At 46.3% G+C, this 16,979-nt stretch overlaps 1 protein-coding gene across 1 annotated transcript in view; it reads right to left on the bottom strand.

The window, feature by feature from the left end:
• Positions 1-16,979, bottom strand: part of LOC115480247 (solute carrier family 2, facilitated glucose transporter member 11-like) — a 61,849-nt gene that overhangs the window by 24,300 nt on the left and 20,570 nt on the right. The window contains exons 6-8 of the mRNA XM_030218779.1: positions 8,705-8,853; positions 5,324-5,511; positions 3,214-3,324 (exon numbers count right to left, since the gene is read on the bottom strand). Coding sequence (XP_030074639.1) covers positions 3,214-3,324; positions 5,324-5,511; positions 8,705-8,853 — 448 coding nt within the window. The remainder of the gene's footprint in view (positions 1-3,213; positions 3,325-5,323; positions 5,512-8,704; positions 8,854-16,979) is intronic.

The raw sequence follows: 16,979 nt of genomic DNA, 5'->3' as shown, positions 1-16,979 counted from the left end.
TGGGCTGGGAAGGGGGAACCATGCTGAAAGGAATAGCAACCCTTACGTCAGATGAAAGGCTACGTGAGTGTGGCTATAGGACAATCATGCGGGCATATATGTCAGGGCAACAGTTGTCACATATAGGCGCCCCGCAAGGAGCGAGTTGCAATAAGTGTAGTCAAACCCCGCACACATTGTTCCATGCGTTTTGGGCATGTCCAGGGGTAAGGGCTTTCTGGACACAGGTTGAGAGATTCTTGTCCAGGATGCTAGGTTCATCAGTAACGGGAACTTGGGATCACTTTGTATTGGACACCAAAGGGGCCTTCAGGACACACTCAGCGGGGGCACGTACCTTATGCCGTAAGCTTAGCTTGGTGGCGCGGAAAACTGTTCTGCAGTATTGGACGGCTCCGGAGTCGCCGGCTTACTGGCACTGGAGAAATCAGGTGCACCTTTTAGCCACATGGGAAGCACGGGAGGCAAGGGGCTCCCCGAAGAGATATGCACAATTTAAACAGATATGGGGCCCTTATTTGGAGGTATTAAGCCCTAGAGGACGTAGTATACTACTTAATTGGCATAATGCGACACCCTGAAAGTTAAAGATAATTCTGATCACACATATTCTGTAGTCAAAAGACAGCAGGGGGGGTGGGAGGGAGGGGAAGGGATCTCTCAGGGCTATCAGAATACAAGCCAGGAGGGAGATTGGGGAGGGAGGGGTGAAGGAGTAAACAAATGGATGGTATCATTGGAAAGAAGGGGGAGGGAGGGAGGGAGAGGGTGAAAAGGGGGGGGGGAAAATAATGTTTGATGCTGATAATAATCACAGACGATAATGGGCTTTGTAGATTCATATGTGCAAAATTTTATTTCTGTATCGGTTGGTCAATAAAAATGTTGAAACATAAAAAGGTATCATCTTATTTTCTTTTCCATGTTTTATTTTGTTTGATTTCTATTGATAACCTTAAGAGTGGACTAACACGGCTACCACACCTCTCTACTTAACATGTTGAGTGAAGAAATATTTTCTCAGATTCATTTTAAATTTACTACTTTGTAGCTTCATTGTGTGCCCCCTAGTCCTAGTATTTTTGCAAAGAGTAAACAAGCGATTCACGTCTACCCATTCCATTCCACTCAGTATTTCATAGACCTCTATCATATCTCCCCTCAGCCGTCTTTTCTCCAAGCTGAAGAGTCCTAGCCGCTTTAGCCTTCCTTCATAGGGAAATTGTCCCATCCCCTTTATCATTTTCGTCGCCCTTTTCTGTACCTTTTCTAATTCCATTATATCTTTTTTGAGATGCGGTGACCAGAACTGCACACAGTATTTGAGGTGCGGTCGCACCATGGAGCGATACAAAGACATTATAATGTCCTCATTTTTGTTTTCCATTCCTTTCCTAATAATTCCTAACATTCTATTTGCTTTCTTAGCTGCTGCTGCTGCACGCCAATTAAGACCATTTATGGTCTATTGCTCATTAACCTCAATTAGCTCTTTATTATTTTAATAATTTATGCACACAAGTTACTCCTATTCTATAACTTGCATGCGTAAATTTGTGTGCTCAGTGTAAATATGGGTTCCCAACTTTATAGAATTTGGAGGAGTTTGAGTAAAACAGGAAATCGTAAGTAGGTTTTTTTTAAATGTTGGAGTGGATGCCCCACCCACGGAGATACAGCACATATGTGTGGAAAATGACACTTAATTACATTTCCAATGCACTTCAGATTGATATTCCACTAGACCCAGATTTCATCCTCCTTGGAATGCCTCCACAACATTTAGCTTTTCATAACTATTTAGATCTGACCAGGCAGTTGTTACTTACAGCCAAAGGTTGCACTTCATTGCCCTCCAAACGCTTTTGGAGAACTTCTGGAATGGAAAGATTAGTCTGGCAACAGAAATGCAAACCCTGGAGATACTCTCTTTGTTTTTTTGAGGCCCCTTAACTTAGCCTGTTGACAGATGCCACTCAGGGTCGCTGAGACGGGGGGAGGGCAGGAGGGACAAGATTCCCCGGGCCCCGGCCTTCAAGGGGCGCCCGGCGCCGCAGTCCTCTCCACCCGCCCCCCTCCGTCCACCACCGGGCCGGGCCCCCCTGAATTCAAATCCTAGCGCCTCACCTCGACCTCGCTCCATGAGAAAGAAGCGCAGCAGCGGCAGTCTGCAGATCGCCTCCCTTCGGGCCTTCCCTCCCTGTGTCCTGCTCTCGCGCAAGTTACGTCAGACGAGGGCGGGACACAGGGAGGGAAGGCCCGAAGGGAGGCGATCTGTAGACTGCCGCTGCTGCGCTTCTTTCACACGGAGCGAGGTCGAGGTGAAGCGCTATGATTTGAATTCAGGGGGCGGGGCCTGGTGGTGGACTGAGGGGGGGCGGGGCCCCGGGGGCAGCCTTGCCCTGGCCCCGTCTCTCGGCGGCCCTGATGCCACTGTTTTGATTTATATACAAACGTTTCCTTTTGCTACACGTTTTGTGTTCTATCATATCTACCTGTAGCGTTTTGTGGACTGAGCTTCCCTTCCTGACCTCCGAGTTCTCTTATTTAGAGTTTATCTCTTCTGTTTGCTCTTCATTCTCTGTCTCTGTTGCTACTGGTTCCTATATATACAGACTTGGTTATTGGCTATATCTTATAGCAGTGGTTCCCACAAAACTGTTCCTGAAGGCACCCCAGGCAGTCAGGTTTTCAGGATATTCACAATGAATATTCATGAGAGAGCTTTGCATGCAGTGGAGTCAGTGCATGCAAATCTCTTTCATGAATATTCATTGTGGATTTCCTGAAAACCTGACTGGCTGGGGTGCCTCCAGGACCTGGTTTGGGAACCACCGTCCTATAGCCTTTCTGAAAATATTTGTACGATTTACAATGTCATTTCTTTGATGTATTTTTGACTTGCTGAATTGTTATTGTTCTGATTATTCTGATACTTAAAATAAAAATGATTTGCAAAGTAGGTTTTTGTACATGAAACCTCATTCCCATCTCAGGTTTCCCCTGATCCATTCCATCTTTCTTCTGCGTTCTGACCGCAGGAGAGTTACACAAAGTGACTGCGTAAAAATCTTTAAAACCAGTTATAAAAGTTTCAGATTAGTTCAGTAAAAAGATGCAATGATGCCATTTGAATGAGAATTTCCCCCTTCTATAATCAGGCCCTTATGAAGACCGCCTAAGGGTTCAGCCACGGATTCTGTTTCTACTTACACATGTTAAAGCAGTGATGCATTCGCAGGCCCCTGTGCCCAACGTAACATAAGGTATGTTTTCTGCAGGGATCCCAGCTTGTGTAAAAATATAGCCAGCATAAAAGTAAATCTGCAACAGAATATGGTCCAACAATGCAATTATTCTATTTGCCTTAAAAGTCATTGCAGTAGAACATGAAGTGCAAACCCCACCACCCAAAAAACCCTTTTATCAGATTAATTTATAGGTGTTCTCTGCAAAGGTATGCTACATTTATTTATTTATGAACATTTATACCCCACTTTTTTCCACGTGAAGCAGACTCAAAGCGGCTTACAATGCACAGGTGAATCAATTACAATTACATTATATAGGGGAGAAGGAACAGGGTAAGAAGGAAAAGGGAAGAGAGACCAAGATGGACAGTGGTAATTCACCAGACATTCAGCTTGTGAAGCCTCCAATCCTCCAGTGGGGAAAAACAAATTTTCTGATCCACATGGAACGGAAGCATCACCTTCAGAAGAAATGAAGGTACTATGTTCAAGGACATCTAGAAGCCGGCTGAATTTCAGTTTTGGTTTCGACTTTGGCACTGGAACCGACCCAAAATCCAGGTTCGGTTATGATTCAGTTCAGTTTCAGGCAAAAATGCACAGAAACAGAAGCCTGCGTGGCCGCATTGCTGATCTGCAAGGGCAGGCTTCTACATGGAATGCTGCTAGCGGAATAGCAACATCAACATTCCATGTAGAATCTCAAATAGTAGCAACAGAATCTCCAATAGTAGCAACATTCCATTTAGAATCATTCCTATGTGTCCTATCTGTCTGTCCTACCCTTATCCCTTATTGGTCCTGTCTGTCTGTCCTGATTTAGATTGTAAGCTCTTTTGAGCAGGGACTGTCTTTTGTTCATGTTCAATTGTGAAGCGCTGCGTACGACTGGTAGCGCTATAGAAATGATTTGTAGTAGTAGTAGTAGTAGTAAAGGGTTTTACGTACTGGCCACATATAGGACCAATGGATAAAAATTTCCACTGTCAAACTTGCTCGAAATATATAAATCATTGGTTCAATACACTTTTGTAGCTTTTTCTATAACTTTTATCAAAATTACTTAACCTTAAAAGCCACAGTAACCTCCAACATAATTGGTAGAAAAATGATCCAACAGAGAAGCATGATTTGAAATCATTCTTTCAGGGATCCATGACAGCAAGCCAGTAAATACAATACTTATGGCACACCAATTACAATAACATCATCACAAAACAATAATAAAAACATACACAATACTAACATGGGGATAGGGGAAGAAATAACGCAACATATATGCAAGCAAAGACATTACATATAACTTGAGCAGGGCCGCCAAGAGGGTGTGGGGGGGGGCAGGCAGAAGTGTAGCCAGGTTCAGCCAGGTTGACGGCGCAGGGGGAGCGAGAGCGGACCTCCATCGGCGCACATTTTCAGTGCTGCATAATGAAAAAAAATAGGCGCCGGCGCCAGCAGAACTCCGTTTGGGAGAGCGGCCGCTCCCCTGGCGCCCCACTGGGGACAGGGAGGGACAAAATTCCCCGGGCCCAGCCTCCAAGGAGGGAAGCGGGTGGCGCCGGCAAGCTTCTTCTTGTTGCCTGCTTCCGCCAGGACCCGGATGATGGCATTAGTGCGATATCGCGTTTCTGCAATCATCTGGGTCCTGACTCCCAGCACAGACAGGAGCAGGAGAGGACAGACTGTGGGAGAAGGCACAGGAAGCAGCTTGCCAGCATGGGCTTCCCCTTGGAGGCAAAGACAAAAAGGTACGGGATCCGCAATACAAGCGTGGGGGGGGGGGGCTGTGAGTGGCTTGCTGGCCTGGGCCCCCCACGGAGGCAGTGGTATGAGTGAGTGGGGCAGCAGTGCAAGTAAGGGGGAGGTGGCTTGCGGCTGTCCGGTTCTGTCCCAGGCCTGGCCATGTCTCTCAGCAGCCCTGAACTCAAGGATACATTGCGAGGGGACAGTAGATAAATTGGATGTACTTTTACATCACACGGTATTTTATAAGAGACTTAATAAAATGATTCCCAAAATGGGAAGAAACCTTCAGTACACCGGAGCCTTAAAGAGGAAATGAATATACTCACCGCATTAATTCCACTGAGTTGTTGGGCTGCAGATATTAAAATGACAGTGACCAGCTGCCATCTTACAGTCCGATCGGTAAACAGTTCCCATGATTTCTTTGGCTTTTCGCCATGTAAAGCCAAACTTTCTTTCTGCATGTCTTCCATCTCAGCTTGGTAACGTGCAAGACCTTGAAATGCCTTCAAAGCTTTTGAAACAAAAACATATACCTGAAATCCACTAACCACTAACCGCTCACTAACCTTCTATCTTCTTGTGGGTAACATTGGCACACGTGGTCCCATTAAGTCATAGTACTTTGTCGTAGGGGATGTGCCCTGGGAAAATGTTTTCATTCGTTTCACACATTTGTGTAAAAAAACCAATTGTATCCTCCGTTAGAATGTTCTAACGTAAGGAAATTGACTGTATTGGTGTTCATTCATAGGTTAATGTGCATCAGTGATTTTGTGCAAGCTTTTGTAAAGGCACTTTAGTAAAGAAACTGGACACTAACAAATATGTATGTATTTCTTTATTTCTTTAAAAAATTTAGGGGTCTTTTTACAGTACTAAGGTGCGCTGAAAAATGTCCTGCAGTAGTGTAGGCGTGTGTTCTGGCTGCTCGCAGGATCATTTTTTAGCGCACCTGTAAAAACTGCCTTTTTTGTGGGTGGGGGAGGGGGCCGAAAATGGACGTGCGACAAAATGAAAATTGGTGCATGCCCATTTTGGGTCTGAGCCCTTACCGCCAGCCATTGACTTAGCGGTAAAGTCTCAAGTGTTAACCAGGCGGTAATGGTCAATGCGTGTCCAAATGCCGGTTACCACCCATGCGCCAGAAAATAAACCTATTTTCTGACGCACGTCAAAAATGAAATTACCGTCCAGGCCATGCAGCAGCTGGGCAGTAACTTGGAACTGGCATGCATTGAGTGCGTGTAGGCGCTTGTGGGGCTTAGTAAACGGACCCCTTTTATACCACCAAACATATAAGATATTATACTTCATCCTACGCTGGTTGGCTTCCACGCACTCCAAAACCCATCCACCCAACACATCCCCATGCATGAAAAGAGCAGGGAGAGTGCGCTCAGGATCAATGCTGCTTCCAGAAGTTAGGGTCCCTTTCACTAAGCTATGGGTAGCATGCCTCAAAGCACCCTGCAGTAATACCCTTTAAACTGCGCTTGGTAAAAGTGCCGCTAACTGGTTAGGGCAGGATTACCACATGAGCCCTTACCATCTCCAAAATAGGTGTTGGTAAGTGCTCATGTGGTGATTTTTTTTTAATGGTCGTGCACTTATGGCAACATTAAACATTAGTGCATGGCCGTTAATAAAAAAAAAATAGAAAATCAGCATTTTAGTGCTGTGGTAAAAATGGGATTGCGCACAGCAAAAAATCTATGCAAAGGTGTACTGAGGCCACTTTAAAAGGACCCCTAAGTTAGGACGCCTTTTTGCTGTTGTAAATTTATGCGTTTGGGGGGGGAGGGTCTTTTTACAAAGAGGTGGTAAGCCCAACGCGGGCTTACCGCTTGCTAATTCAGAAATACCACTGGGCTACCGCAGCAGCCTGGCAGTAATTTCCACCTCCAGCGTGCGCCACTTCCGGTGCTACAAACATGTTTTATTTTTGTAGCACCAGTGTTTACCCAGCAGCACTGCCGGTTACCATTGGGTTAGCATCGGAGCCCTTACCTCAATGGATGGCAGTAACTGCTCCCCCTGAAATGACTGCACGGCTATTTCTGTAAAAAAAAACCCAAAACCCAGCCTTTTACCCGCTGTAGAAAAAGGGGGCCAAAGCACACATCATTTACTGCAGCTTGGTAAAAGGAACCCTTACTTAGCTAGTCAGAGCAGACCAAATATGGCCTCTAACCACCCCTAACCTAGCCAGATAGGCAATTGCCCTGTTGGCTCCTTCTCCTAAGATAGTGAGGGCCATGAATAGGAAGCTGAAAAATGTCAAAAGTAGATATCAGGCAAGAAGATGAGGGCAGCAACAACAAAATTTAATTTAATTTAATTAACAAATTTATACACTGCTTTTCCAAGATCAAATCAGCTCAAGTCCAAAGCAGTGTGCAAACAAAAACAATGAAAATACAAAAAAGCAATTATCATTTTAAAACATGAAAACTCAACAGGTAGAGCATAAAATATATAAAAAAAAGAATAAAAACATATTTTTTTTAAAAAGTCATAATAAAACCAAAAGAATAAAAACATATAAAAATGTCATAATAGAACCAAAACAGTCAAACAAAACAAATCTTCATACCACCCAAAATAAAACAGCAACATAAAACCAAGCAACCCAGTCTGTAGGGGTACTCATTAAATTCAAATAAAATACAAATCATATATAATAAACATCCTAACACCAAAGGGAACTATCATTAATATAAAGCCATCTTAACAGTACAAAGTATTTAATATACCAATGAGACAGGCACAGTTTCTACAAACTCACTCCCCATCATAATTCTAAATACAGGTGGTTTACAAAAATACGTTTGCCAAAATCTCTATTTATTTTACAAGTTACTTTAAAACAGGGGCGTAGCCAGACACCCAATTTTGGGTGGGCCTGGGCCCAAGATGGGTGGGCAGAAGAACCTCGCCCCGTCCCAAAGGTGATTTGGTCTCTCTTCTTGCCTGCATGCCATATGGTCTCTCAAACATCCCCCTCCCCCGCATACCTTTTAAATAGCAGATTTTCACCAGCAGCGAGCAGCAACTAATACACACTGCTCATGTTGGCCCCACACCCTTCCCTCTCATGCAACTTCCTGTTTCCACCTAGGCAGAAATACATCAGAGGGAAGGCTGTGGGGCCGGTGCGAGCAGTATGTATGTCACTGCACACTGCAGGCAAAGATCTGCTACTTACAAGGATGCAGGAGGGACACTTGTTGGGAGTTTTCGGCTGGTAGGGCTTGGGGATCCCTGCCAGCCACATCATAGGTATGCTGCTACTGGATGGGCCTGAACCCAAAGTGGGTGGGCCTGGGCCCACCCAAGCCCACCCTTGGCTACGCCACTGCTTTAAAAAACGGATATGGCTGCTGCCGTCTAGCCTTCCTTGGGAGGCTGTTCAAAAGCAAGGGCAATATTCATTCTTGGAGATATTACCGAACATAAGCCTGGCTGGAGATTTTCTAGTGTATTGACATACTTTATTGGCTGTAATAATGCCCTTGATTACACAACTGATGGTGCAGCAACCCACAGCCCAGATTGTCATATTCAGGGTGATGGGATGTATCAGCCAAGAGAGCATATTGATGGTCAGTATTGTCTGTCCTTCCAGCTGGTTCATATAGGATGGAAAGAACAGATCTACATATCCCTAAAAATCAATATTCTTAGGTTATGTTTTTACAACTTACCTTTGGAACATTTTTCTTCCTCTTGTCTATCGATCAAGAGATATCGAGGGCTTTCAGGAAACCAAGGAAGTGTTAAGAGCTGCACAGCTGCTGGAATCCAGCTCGTAGACAGAAGGACAGGCCAATACATTTCCCCTCCAAGCAACTCCCTAGTGTTAAAAATTGAAACAAACAGCAAACTCACATTTCGTAATCAGTACTGGAAGTAAATGTTATGGTGAATAGAGAGGTGATCTCAGGCAAAGAGAAGGCTCTAATGCTCGATGGAAACAGATGGAAAGTAAGTGGGTAGGAAAGTTTCTGCGATCCTTGCTGCATGTGAACTTTCACTGGGGAAATTCTGCAGGAAGTTTCCCTTTGATAATGACTTTGGGGGTCCACTGGTACTTTGTACGTCTAGTAACGCTATAGAAATGATAAGTAGTAGTAGTAATTTTGTTTAAAAAGCTATGTAACCATGAATTAGCAGTTTAAAAGACACTTGGGGCAGAATTCAGTAAATGGTACTCAAAATTAGGCACACACACAAAAAAAAAAAAGAAAATCGGCACTGAACGGTATTGATTAATGGGCGTTCCGGGATTGGAGCCCTTTACAGAATAGTGTGTAGCGCCAGGATCCACGCTCAAATTTGGGTGTGAGAAGTTACACCAACTGAAACCAGCTGTAAATCCTGCCATTCGTTATTCTATAACACTGTGCGCATTTTCAGGGAACATTCGTGACCCACCCATATCCCTCCTATCGTTACATCCCTTTTTGCAGATCTGCACAGAAACCACTTAGCTGCTATTCTGTAAATAGGCATGGAAGTGTGTTTTCACGTAGACCTGCCATTTTTGCCCTGTTTTGGTGCCTTGCCTCTGTAAGAATGCTTTTCCGTGCCAAAACTTTGGTGTGGAGATAGCCTTACATTCAGCACCATACATATTGTGAGGGGTTTACTACTACTACTATTTAACATTTCTAAAGCGCTACCAGGGTTACGCAGCGCTGTACAATTCAAACATAGAAGGACAGTCCCTGCTCAAGGAGCTTACAATCTAAAAGACAGGTGTACAATCTAGAGACAAGTGTACAGTCAAAGACAAGTGTAGAGTCCGACTAATAGGGCATGCTATATTTCACGGAAGGTTAGGTGCCGAAAGCAGCATTGAAGAGGTGAGCTTTAAGCAGAGATTTGAAGATGGGTAGGGAGGGGGCTTGGCGTAGGGGTTGAGGAAGATTGTTCCAGGCATAGGGTGAGGCAAGGCAGAATGAACGGAGCCTGGAGTTGGCAGTGGTGGAAAAGGGAACTGAAAGGAGGGATTTGTCCTGGGAGCGGAGTTTACGGGCGGGAACATAGGGGGAGATGAGGGTAGAGAGGTAGTGAGGAGCAGTAGACCGGGTGCATTTGTAGGTAAGGAGGAGAATCTTGAATTGAATGCGGTATCTGATCGGAAGCCAGTGAAGTGACTTGAGGAGAGGGGTGATGTGAGTATATCGGTTCTGGCGGAATATAAGACATGCGGCAGCGTTCTGGACGGATTGAAGGGGGGATAGATGGCTAAGTGGGAGGCCGGTGAGGAGCAAGTTGCAGTAGTCAAGGCGAGAGGTAATGAGAGCTTGGATGAGAGTTCGTGTGGTGTGCTCAGATAGGAAAGGGCGAATTTTGCTGATGTTGAAGAGGAAGAAGCGACAGGTCTTGGCTATCTGCTGGATATGGGCAGAGAAGGAGAGGGAGGAGTCGAAGATGGCTCCGAGGTTGCGGGCAGATGGGACGGGGAGGATGAGGGTGTTATCAACTGAGATAGAGAGTGGAGGAAGAGGAGAGGTGGGTTTGGGTGGAAAGACAAGGAGCTCGGTTTTGGCCATGTTTAGCTTCAGGTGGCGGTTGGACATCCAGGCATCCAGGTCTGAAAGGAGTCTAGTTCCGGTAGTGCCGAAACAGGGACGGGGGAGAAGTTTTCCCTTAAGGTGTAATGACTCTCCTATTCCTCCTAGACCTAGACAAAAAGTTCGCCCTCTAGTGGCCAAAGCGCCAGTGAAACCACTAGTTAGGGGAAGAAACTACCATCCCCAGAAACCACTGGGACACCAGCAGGACTCTCAGGAAATGGAGGGAGGAGTGAATGATTGGGAAATGAGTTCTGGTCAAGGGAATGAGCAGCAGCTGGGGGAACCCGGGGCGGAGGAAGACATGGAATGGGATAAAGAGGAAGTAGGGGAAGAGGGTGAGGAGGAGTGCATGGAGGTCTCAGGTCTTGCTCAGACTCCAGCAGGAAAGGTAAAGGGTTTTGTGGCGTCAGTATGGCCAAAACTGTGGACAGTTGGAGAAGAGAAAATCATACAGTGGGGAAGGAGCTGGTGGAGAAAGCTAACCCATTAACTATCTGAGATTAGAAGATAGTGCCTGTGAGGGTTATGCTACAATTGGGAACAAGGCAAGGATTTACTGCTTTGTGGTATTCTGAATTAAGATTGAACTGTGTTGAGAAGGTGAATGTGACAGTGGCGTAGCCAGACAGCCAGTTTTGGGTGGGCCTGAGCCCAAAGTGGGTGGGCACAAAATTTTCTCTGCTCCGCCCTCCCTCCACCACTATACCCACCATTTCTCCCCCTCCCCACCTATCCCCTCTGTATGCAGCATGTCATGTGTCCTCCCCTTCACCTCATACACAGCCAAGACTTCTTCCTTCCTCACCCCTCCACCCCTTTGCTGCATCTCCCTCACCCACCAACCAAGCCTCATCTTTCCATCTTCCCTCCCCCCTGTGCAGCATCTTTCTTTCCAGCTTCCCTTCTCCCTGTGCAGCTGCTGTGTCTCCCCCCCCCCGTCTTCCCTCCCCCATGCGACATCTTTCCCCCCCCCCCCCCCCACCTCTGCAGCTGCATCATCTCATCCTCCTTGCAGGCCCACCCAGCTGCAAAGTTCCTGACGGCGATTCCCACACGCTGCCTGCCGGCTACCACTCAACAATCTCCTCGCGCTACTAAGCGCTAACCCGGAAGTGAGAGACTTCCGGGTTAGCGCTTAGTAGCGCAAGGAGATTGAGCAGCAGCCGGCACTGGCAGGCAGCGTGTGGGAATCGCTGCAACTGGAATCGCCGTCAGGAACTTTGCTGCTGGGCGGGCCTGACCCGAAATTGGGTGGGCCCAGGCCCACTACTACTACTACTACTTAACATTTCTAGAGCGCTACTAGGGTTACGCAGCGCTGTACAAAATAAACAAAGAAGGAAGGTCCCTGCTCAAAGGAGCTTACAATCTAAAGAACGAAATGTCAAGTTGGGCAGTCTAGATTTCCTAGGTAGAGGTGTAGAGGTTAGGTGCCGAAGGCGACGTTGAAGAGGTGGGCTTTAAGCAGAGATTTGAAGATGGGCAGGGAGGGGGCCTGGCGTATGGCCTCGGGGAGTTTGTTCCATACGTTGGGTGAGGCGAGACAGAAAGGGCGGAGCCTGGAGTTGGCGGTGGTGGAGAAGGGTACTGAAAGGAGGGATTTGTCTTGAGAGCGGAGGTTACGGGTAGGAATATAAGGGGAGATGAGGGTTGAGAGGTAAGGAGGGGCTGCAGATCGAGTACATTTGTAGGTTAGTAGCAGAAGCTTGAATTGAATGCGGTACCTGATCGGAAGCCAATGAATGTGGAATGTGAAAACCTGAACGGAATCTTTCATTGTTGGTGATGAAACTAAGTGAAGACTAAGGCTGTATTGAAGAAAAGGGTCCTGAGAAAATAAAAACCTGTGTTTTCAAGAAACCATGAGAATGCTGAGTTTGTGTGACCCTGCCGTGAGCAGGAAAAAGGCTCAGCCGGAGAGCGGCCAGACCGGGACCATTACCAGACAGAGGAGAGGTGGTTTTAATCCCATACCTTGGAGGGAGACAGCTAAGCTAAGCAGGGTTAGCCCTGGCCCCCACGTGGAAGGAGGACCCTGGTTACAATATTTATTAATTTAATTTATTTATTTATCAAGCTTGATATACTGCAAGGTGGCCGGCGGGGGCAGCTATATGGTTTACAACATAAAAATGCCCAAAGATAGGCAAACAGTAAGATGTATAGAGAAAGAGGGGGGAGAGCGAGGAGGAGAGCACAGGAGGGGGGAAAGGGTAAAAAGAGTTCAGATAAAGCAAGTTCAAGGTGTGATTGTGGTAGGGATGAACTGACCATTCGGGCAACCGGGCAGTGCCCGAGGGCCCAGAGGCTCTGCCCAGATGACCTCCTTGGTCCTACCTTTAAAGGCACGCCACTGGTGATCTAGTGGCCTCTGTGGGGGGGGGGGGAACATGTTCTTTCCTGCCCATTGTGCTGCCGCTATTCCCCCTGCCCAGCACCACTGTATTTTAAAAATGGCATCCGAGACTCCTTGAGGAAGTCTCATGAGACTGTCGAGACCCCCGAGACTACCGCGGGAAGCTTAAGTCGCAATTTTGAAAACACGGCGGCGCCGGCAGGTGGAGAAATAGTAGCAGTGGGCAGGAAACAACATGCTCCCCTCCCTCCACAGAGACCATTAGACCACTAGGGCCCTTCAGGTAGGACCGGGGCAGTGGGAGCGTTGGCTGCGGCAGTAGGGGGCAGCAGCACGGCGGTAGGAGGGGTGTCAGGCAGTGGCCGGGCAGGGGGCCCAGATCACACTCAGTCCGCCCCTGGGTTGTGATAAAAATCTTAGTGAACAAATGAGTTTTAAGGAATTTTTTTTAAAACTGCGAGGAGATGCTTCAGAGCGGAGCTGAGCTGGGAAAGTGTTTCAGAGGAAAAATCTAAGATAACTAAAGGCTGATTCACGAGTGACATCAAGACGAAGAACCTGTGGTGACAGGAGCACAAGAAGATTGGAATTCCCCCGTGAGATAGAAGAAGACTGAATTCCCTGGTGGGAGGCAGGGATAGTGCTGGGCAGACTTATACGGTCTGTGCCAGAGCTGGTGGTTGGGAGGCGGGGATAGTGCTGGGTAGACTTATACGGTCTGTGCCAGAGCTGGTGGTGGGAGGCGGGACTGGTAGTTGGGAGGCGAGGATAGTGCTGGCCAGACTTATACGGTCTGTGCCCTGAAGAGGACAGTACAAATAAAAAAGTAGCACATGGGTCAAGATGGCGGCTGTGTGAGAAGCACAGCTAGACGCGACCCACTCTTCTCCCTAAACACCAAGCAAGTTCGCTCCTTACCTGACCCTCTAGATGGGGAAAAGGAGAGGCAAAGTCAGGGAGATTCCCTCTCTCCCTGGCGGGTCAAGCCAACTTCGCCAGGCGAAAATGGAGGATTTTGGAATCGCGCCAGGTCCTGGACAAACTTCTACTCCTGTAGCTGAGGCTAACGCTGTGACGCTGGCCGACAGTGTAGACGGGGCTTCCCTAAGCCCCGTCGAACGTGCGGCTCCTCCACAACCAGGAAGTGGTTGTCTACTGATGAGTCCTGACGCTCTGACCCGAAGTGGATTACAGACCGAGCAGGGAGGGAGCCGTCGGGAGACCGAGGGAGAACGGAGTGCGGGCAGCCTGAAATTTCCAGAGGTGAATTCTGCTCCTATGCTGTCGTTGCAGACTGTGAGTATCCTGGAAAACGCTGCCAAAGCACCCCTTCCTGAGTTGAATTTGGAGAAAATGAAAAAACCAGCCGTAGTGACGCTAGAGTCACTATGAGGCTTATTTTCAAAGCACTTAGCCTCCCAAAGTTCCATAGAAACATATGGAACTTAGTCTCCCAAAGTGCTTTGAAAATATGCCTCAAAGGGACCTGACCTTTACTGCCCACACCTCTTTACAAGCTGCAATTACTAAAAATGCTGTAACCATCAAAACTTTGTCAGAAACTGCTTTATCCCAATTGCAACTGACTGAATTTCAAACTGCCGCAGTAAAATCTCTTACGGAAAGAACTCAAAAAATGGAACTTGTGGGACAAACTTTGATAAAGGATAAGAATTTTACTCAAAGGCGGTTGGAATATCTTGAAAATCAGTCTAAACGCTTAAATTTGAGGCTAATAAATTTTCCAAGTTCACCATTGGTTACTCCGGTACAAATGGTTAAGAAATATCTCGTTGAAATACTGGGTATGTCAGATAACTCACTACCACCAATAACTAGAGCTGATTATTTGCAAACTGAATCAAAGTTTCCTCAAGGTGGAGAAGCGATGAACCTGACATCCTTTTTGGAGTCCTCTTTGGAGGTCATTACCAAAAGAGCAACGTTATTAGTCTCTTTTGCATTAGAGATGGATAGGGATGCAGTTTTGAGACTTTCTTTGAGACATTTAGATTCTATGTTTTTGGGGTCAAAAATAAGGATTTACCCGGACTTATCAAGAGAGACTCAAATGCGGCGCAAGGCCTTTTTGACCCTGTGCCCAAGAACTGTGGCGATAGGAGCTAGCTTCCTATTGAAATTTCCCTGTGTTTGCAGAATTGTATTTCAATCCAAACAATTTCAGTTTTTTGACCCCAAACAACTGGAGGAATTTCTGCTTAGTAACATAGTAACATAGTAGATGACGGCAGAAAAAGACCTGCACGGTCCATCTAGTCTGCCCACGATAAACTCATATGTGTATACCTTACCTTGATTTGTACCTGTCTTTTTCAGGCACAGACCGTATAAATCTGTGCAGCAGTATTTCCCGCCTCCCAACCACCAGTCCCGCCTCCCATCACCGGCTCCGGCACAGACCCCGTATAAAAATCTGCCCTCCCCCATCCTAGCCTCTCAACCACCAACCCCTCTTCCCCCTGCCACCCAATTTCAGCTAAACTTCTGTGGATCCATTCCTTCTGCACAGGATTCCTTTATGCCTGTCCCACTCATGCTTGAATTCCGTTACCGTTTTCATCTCCACCACCTCCTGCGGGAGGGCATTCCAAGCGTTCACCACCCTCTCCGTGAAGAAATACTTCCTGACATCTTTCCTGAGTCTGCCCCCCTTCAATCTCATTTCATGTCCTCTCGTTCTACCGCCTTCCCATCTCCGGAAAAGATTCGTTTGCGGATTAATACCTTTCAAATATTTGAACGTCTGTATCATATCACCCCTGTTCCTCCTTTCCTCCAGAGTATACATGTTCAGGTCAGCAAGTCTCTCTTCATATGTCTTGGAACGCAACTCCCATACCATCCTCGTAGCTTTTCTTTGTACCGCTTCCATTTTTTTAACATCCTTCGCAAGGTACGGCCTCCAAAACTGAACACAATACTCCAGGTGGGGCCTCACCAACGTCTTATACAGGGGCATTAAAACCTCCTTTCTTCTGCTGGTCACACCTCTCTCTATACAGCCTAGCAACCTTCTCGCTACGGCCACCGCCTTGTCGCACTGTTTCATCGCCTTCAGGTCCTCAGATACTATCACCCCAAGAAGGAGTTAAGGTGGTGGTATAGTCCCATATGTACACTGTTTAACAGCTTCTGAGTGAAGAATCCAGGGCATGTGCTTCATTGGTAAAGTTATTAATACATAATTATTTCCTTTAGATTACTTAAGTAATCTTACATTCTTGATCTGATTTTTCAATATTGAGGTCGATAATTTGTTGAAACTTACTAGTTTATTATATGTTTGATTAAGTGTGATTTCTAATTTGTGTATTATCATTCATAAAGGTGAAATTATGTTTGTTAAAAAGCTTAATAAAAAAAAAAAAAAAAAAAAAAAAAAGTAGCACATAGGAATTTATCTTCTTGGGCAGACTGGATGGACCGTGCAGGTCTTTTTCTGCCGTCATCTACTATGTTACTATGAGTGCTGGTTACCCAAAGTACTCAGAGTAACAATGTTTATTGTGTATTACTTATTTCAGATTTGCTACAGGGCCAGTTCAAGCTATGGACCAGGTGAGGCCATTGATAAAGGATGCCAAAATCTCAGTCTGGCTTCTCTCCATCTCGAATTCCTCCCCCCTGGGAGGGAGGGGAAGGAGAGATACCAGGCCCAGGATTTGGAATTTTGGCATCTTGTCATCAGCTGTGGGGGTGAGAGGGAGACTTGACAGAGAGAGAAGGAGATACCGGATTAGGGGTGCTGATGCAAAAGCTGTCTCAAGCCGCCACAGTCCCTTAAGCCAGCCCTGGTTTGCTATTCTGCCAAATTTAGGAAGGTCATGGCAGCTTTTTTCAAGGAGCGATTTACAAAATTTTTAAAGAAAATGAAAAAGAAATTCCATAATCAAGATAGGAAAACAAAGCCACAATAACACTTACAGAGAGCATACCTGAAACTATATTTCTTAACAATGGCACATAAAACATGCCCCCCCCCCCCCCCCCGGGATAATCAGGTTAATACCACGGTTTTTT

This window comes from Microcaecilia unicolor, chromosome 11 (genome assembly GCF_901765095.1).
Source record: "Microcaecilia unicolor chromosome 11, aMicUni1.1, whole genome shotgun sequence".
NCBI lineage: Eukaryota > Metazoa > Chordata > Amphibia > Gymnophiona > Siphonopidae > Microcaecilia > Microcaecilia unicolor.
The sequence above is the reverse complement of the archived record's forward strand: the minus strand, read 5'-3'. Positions and strand labels throughout refer to the sequence as shown.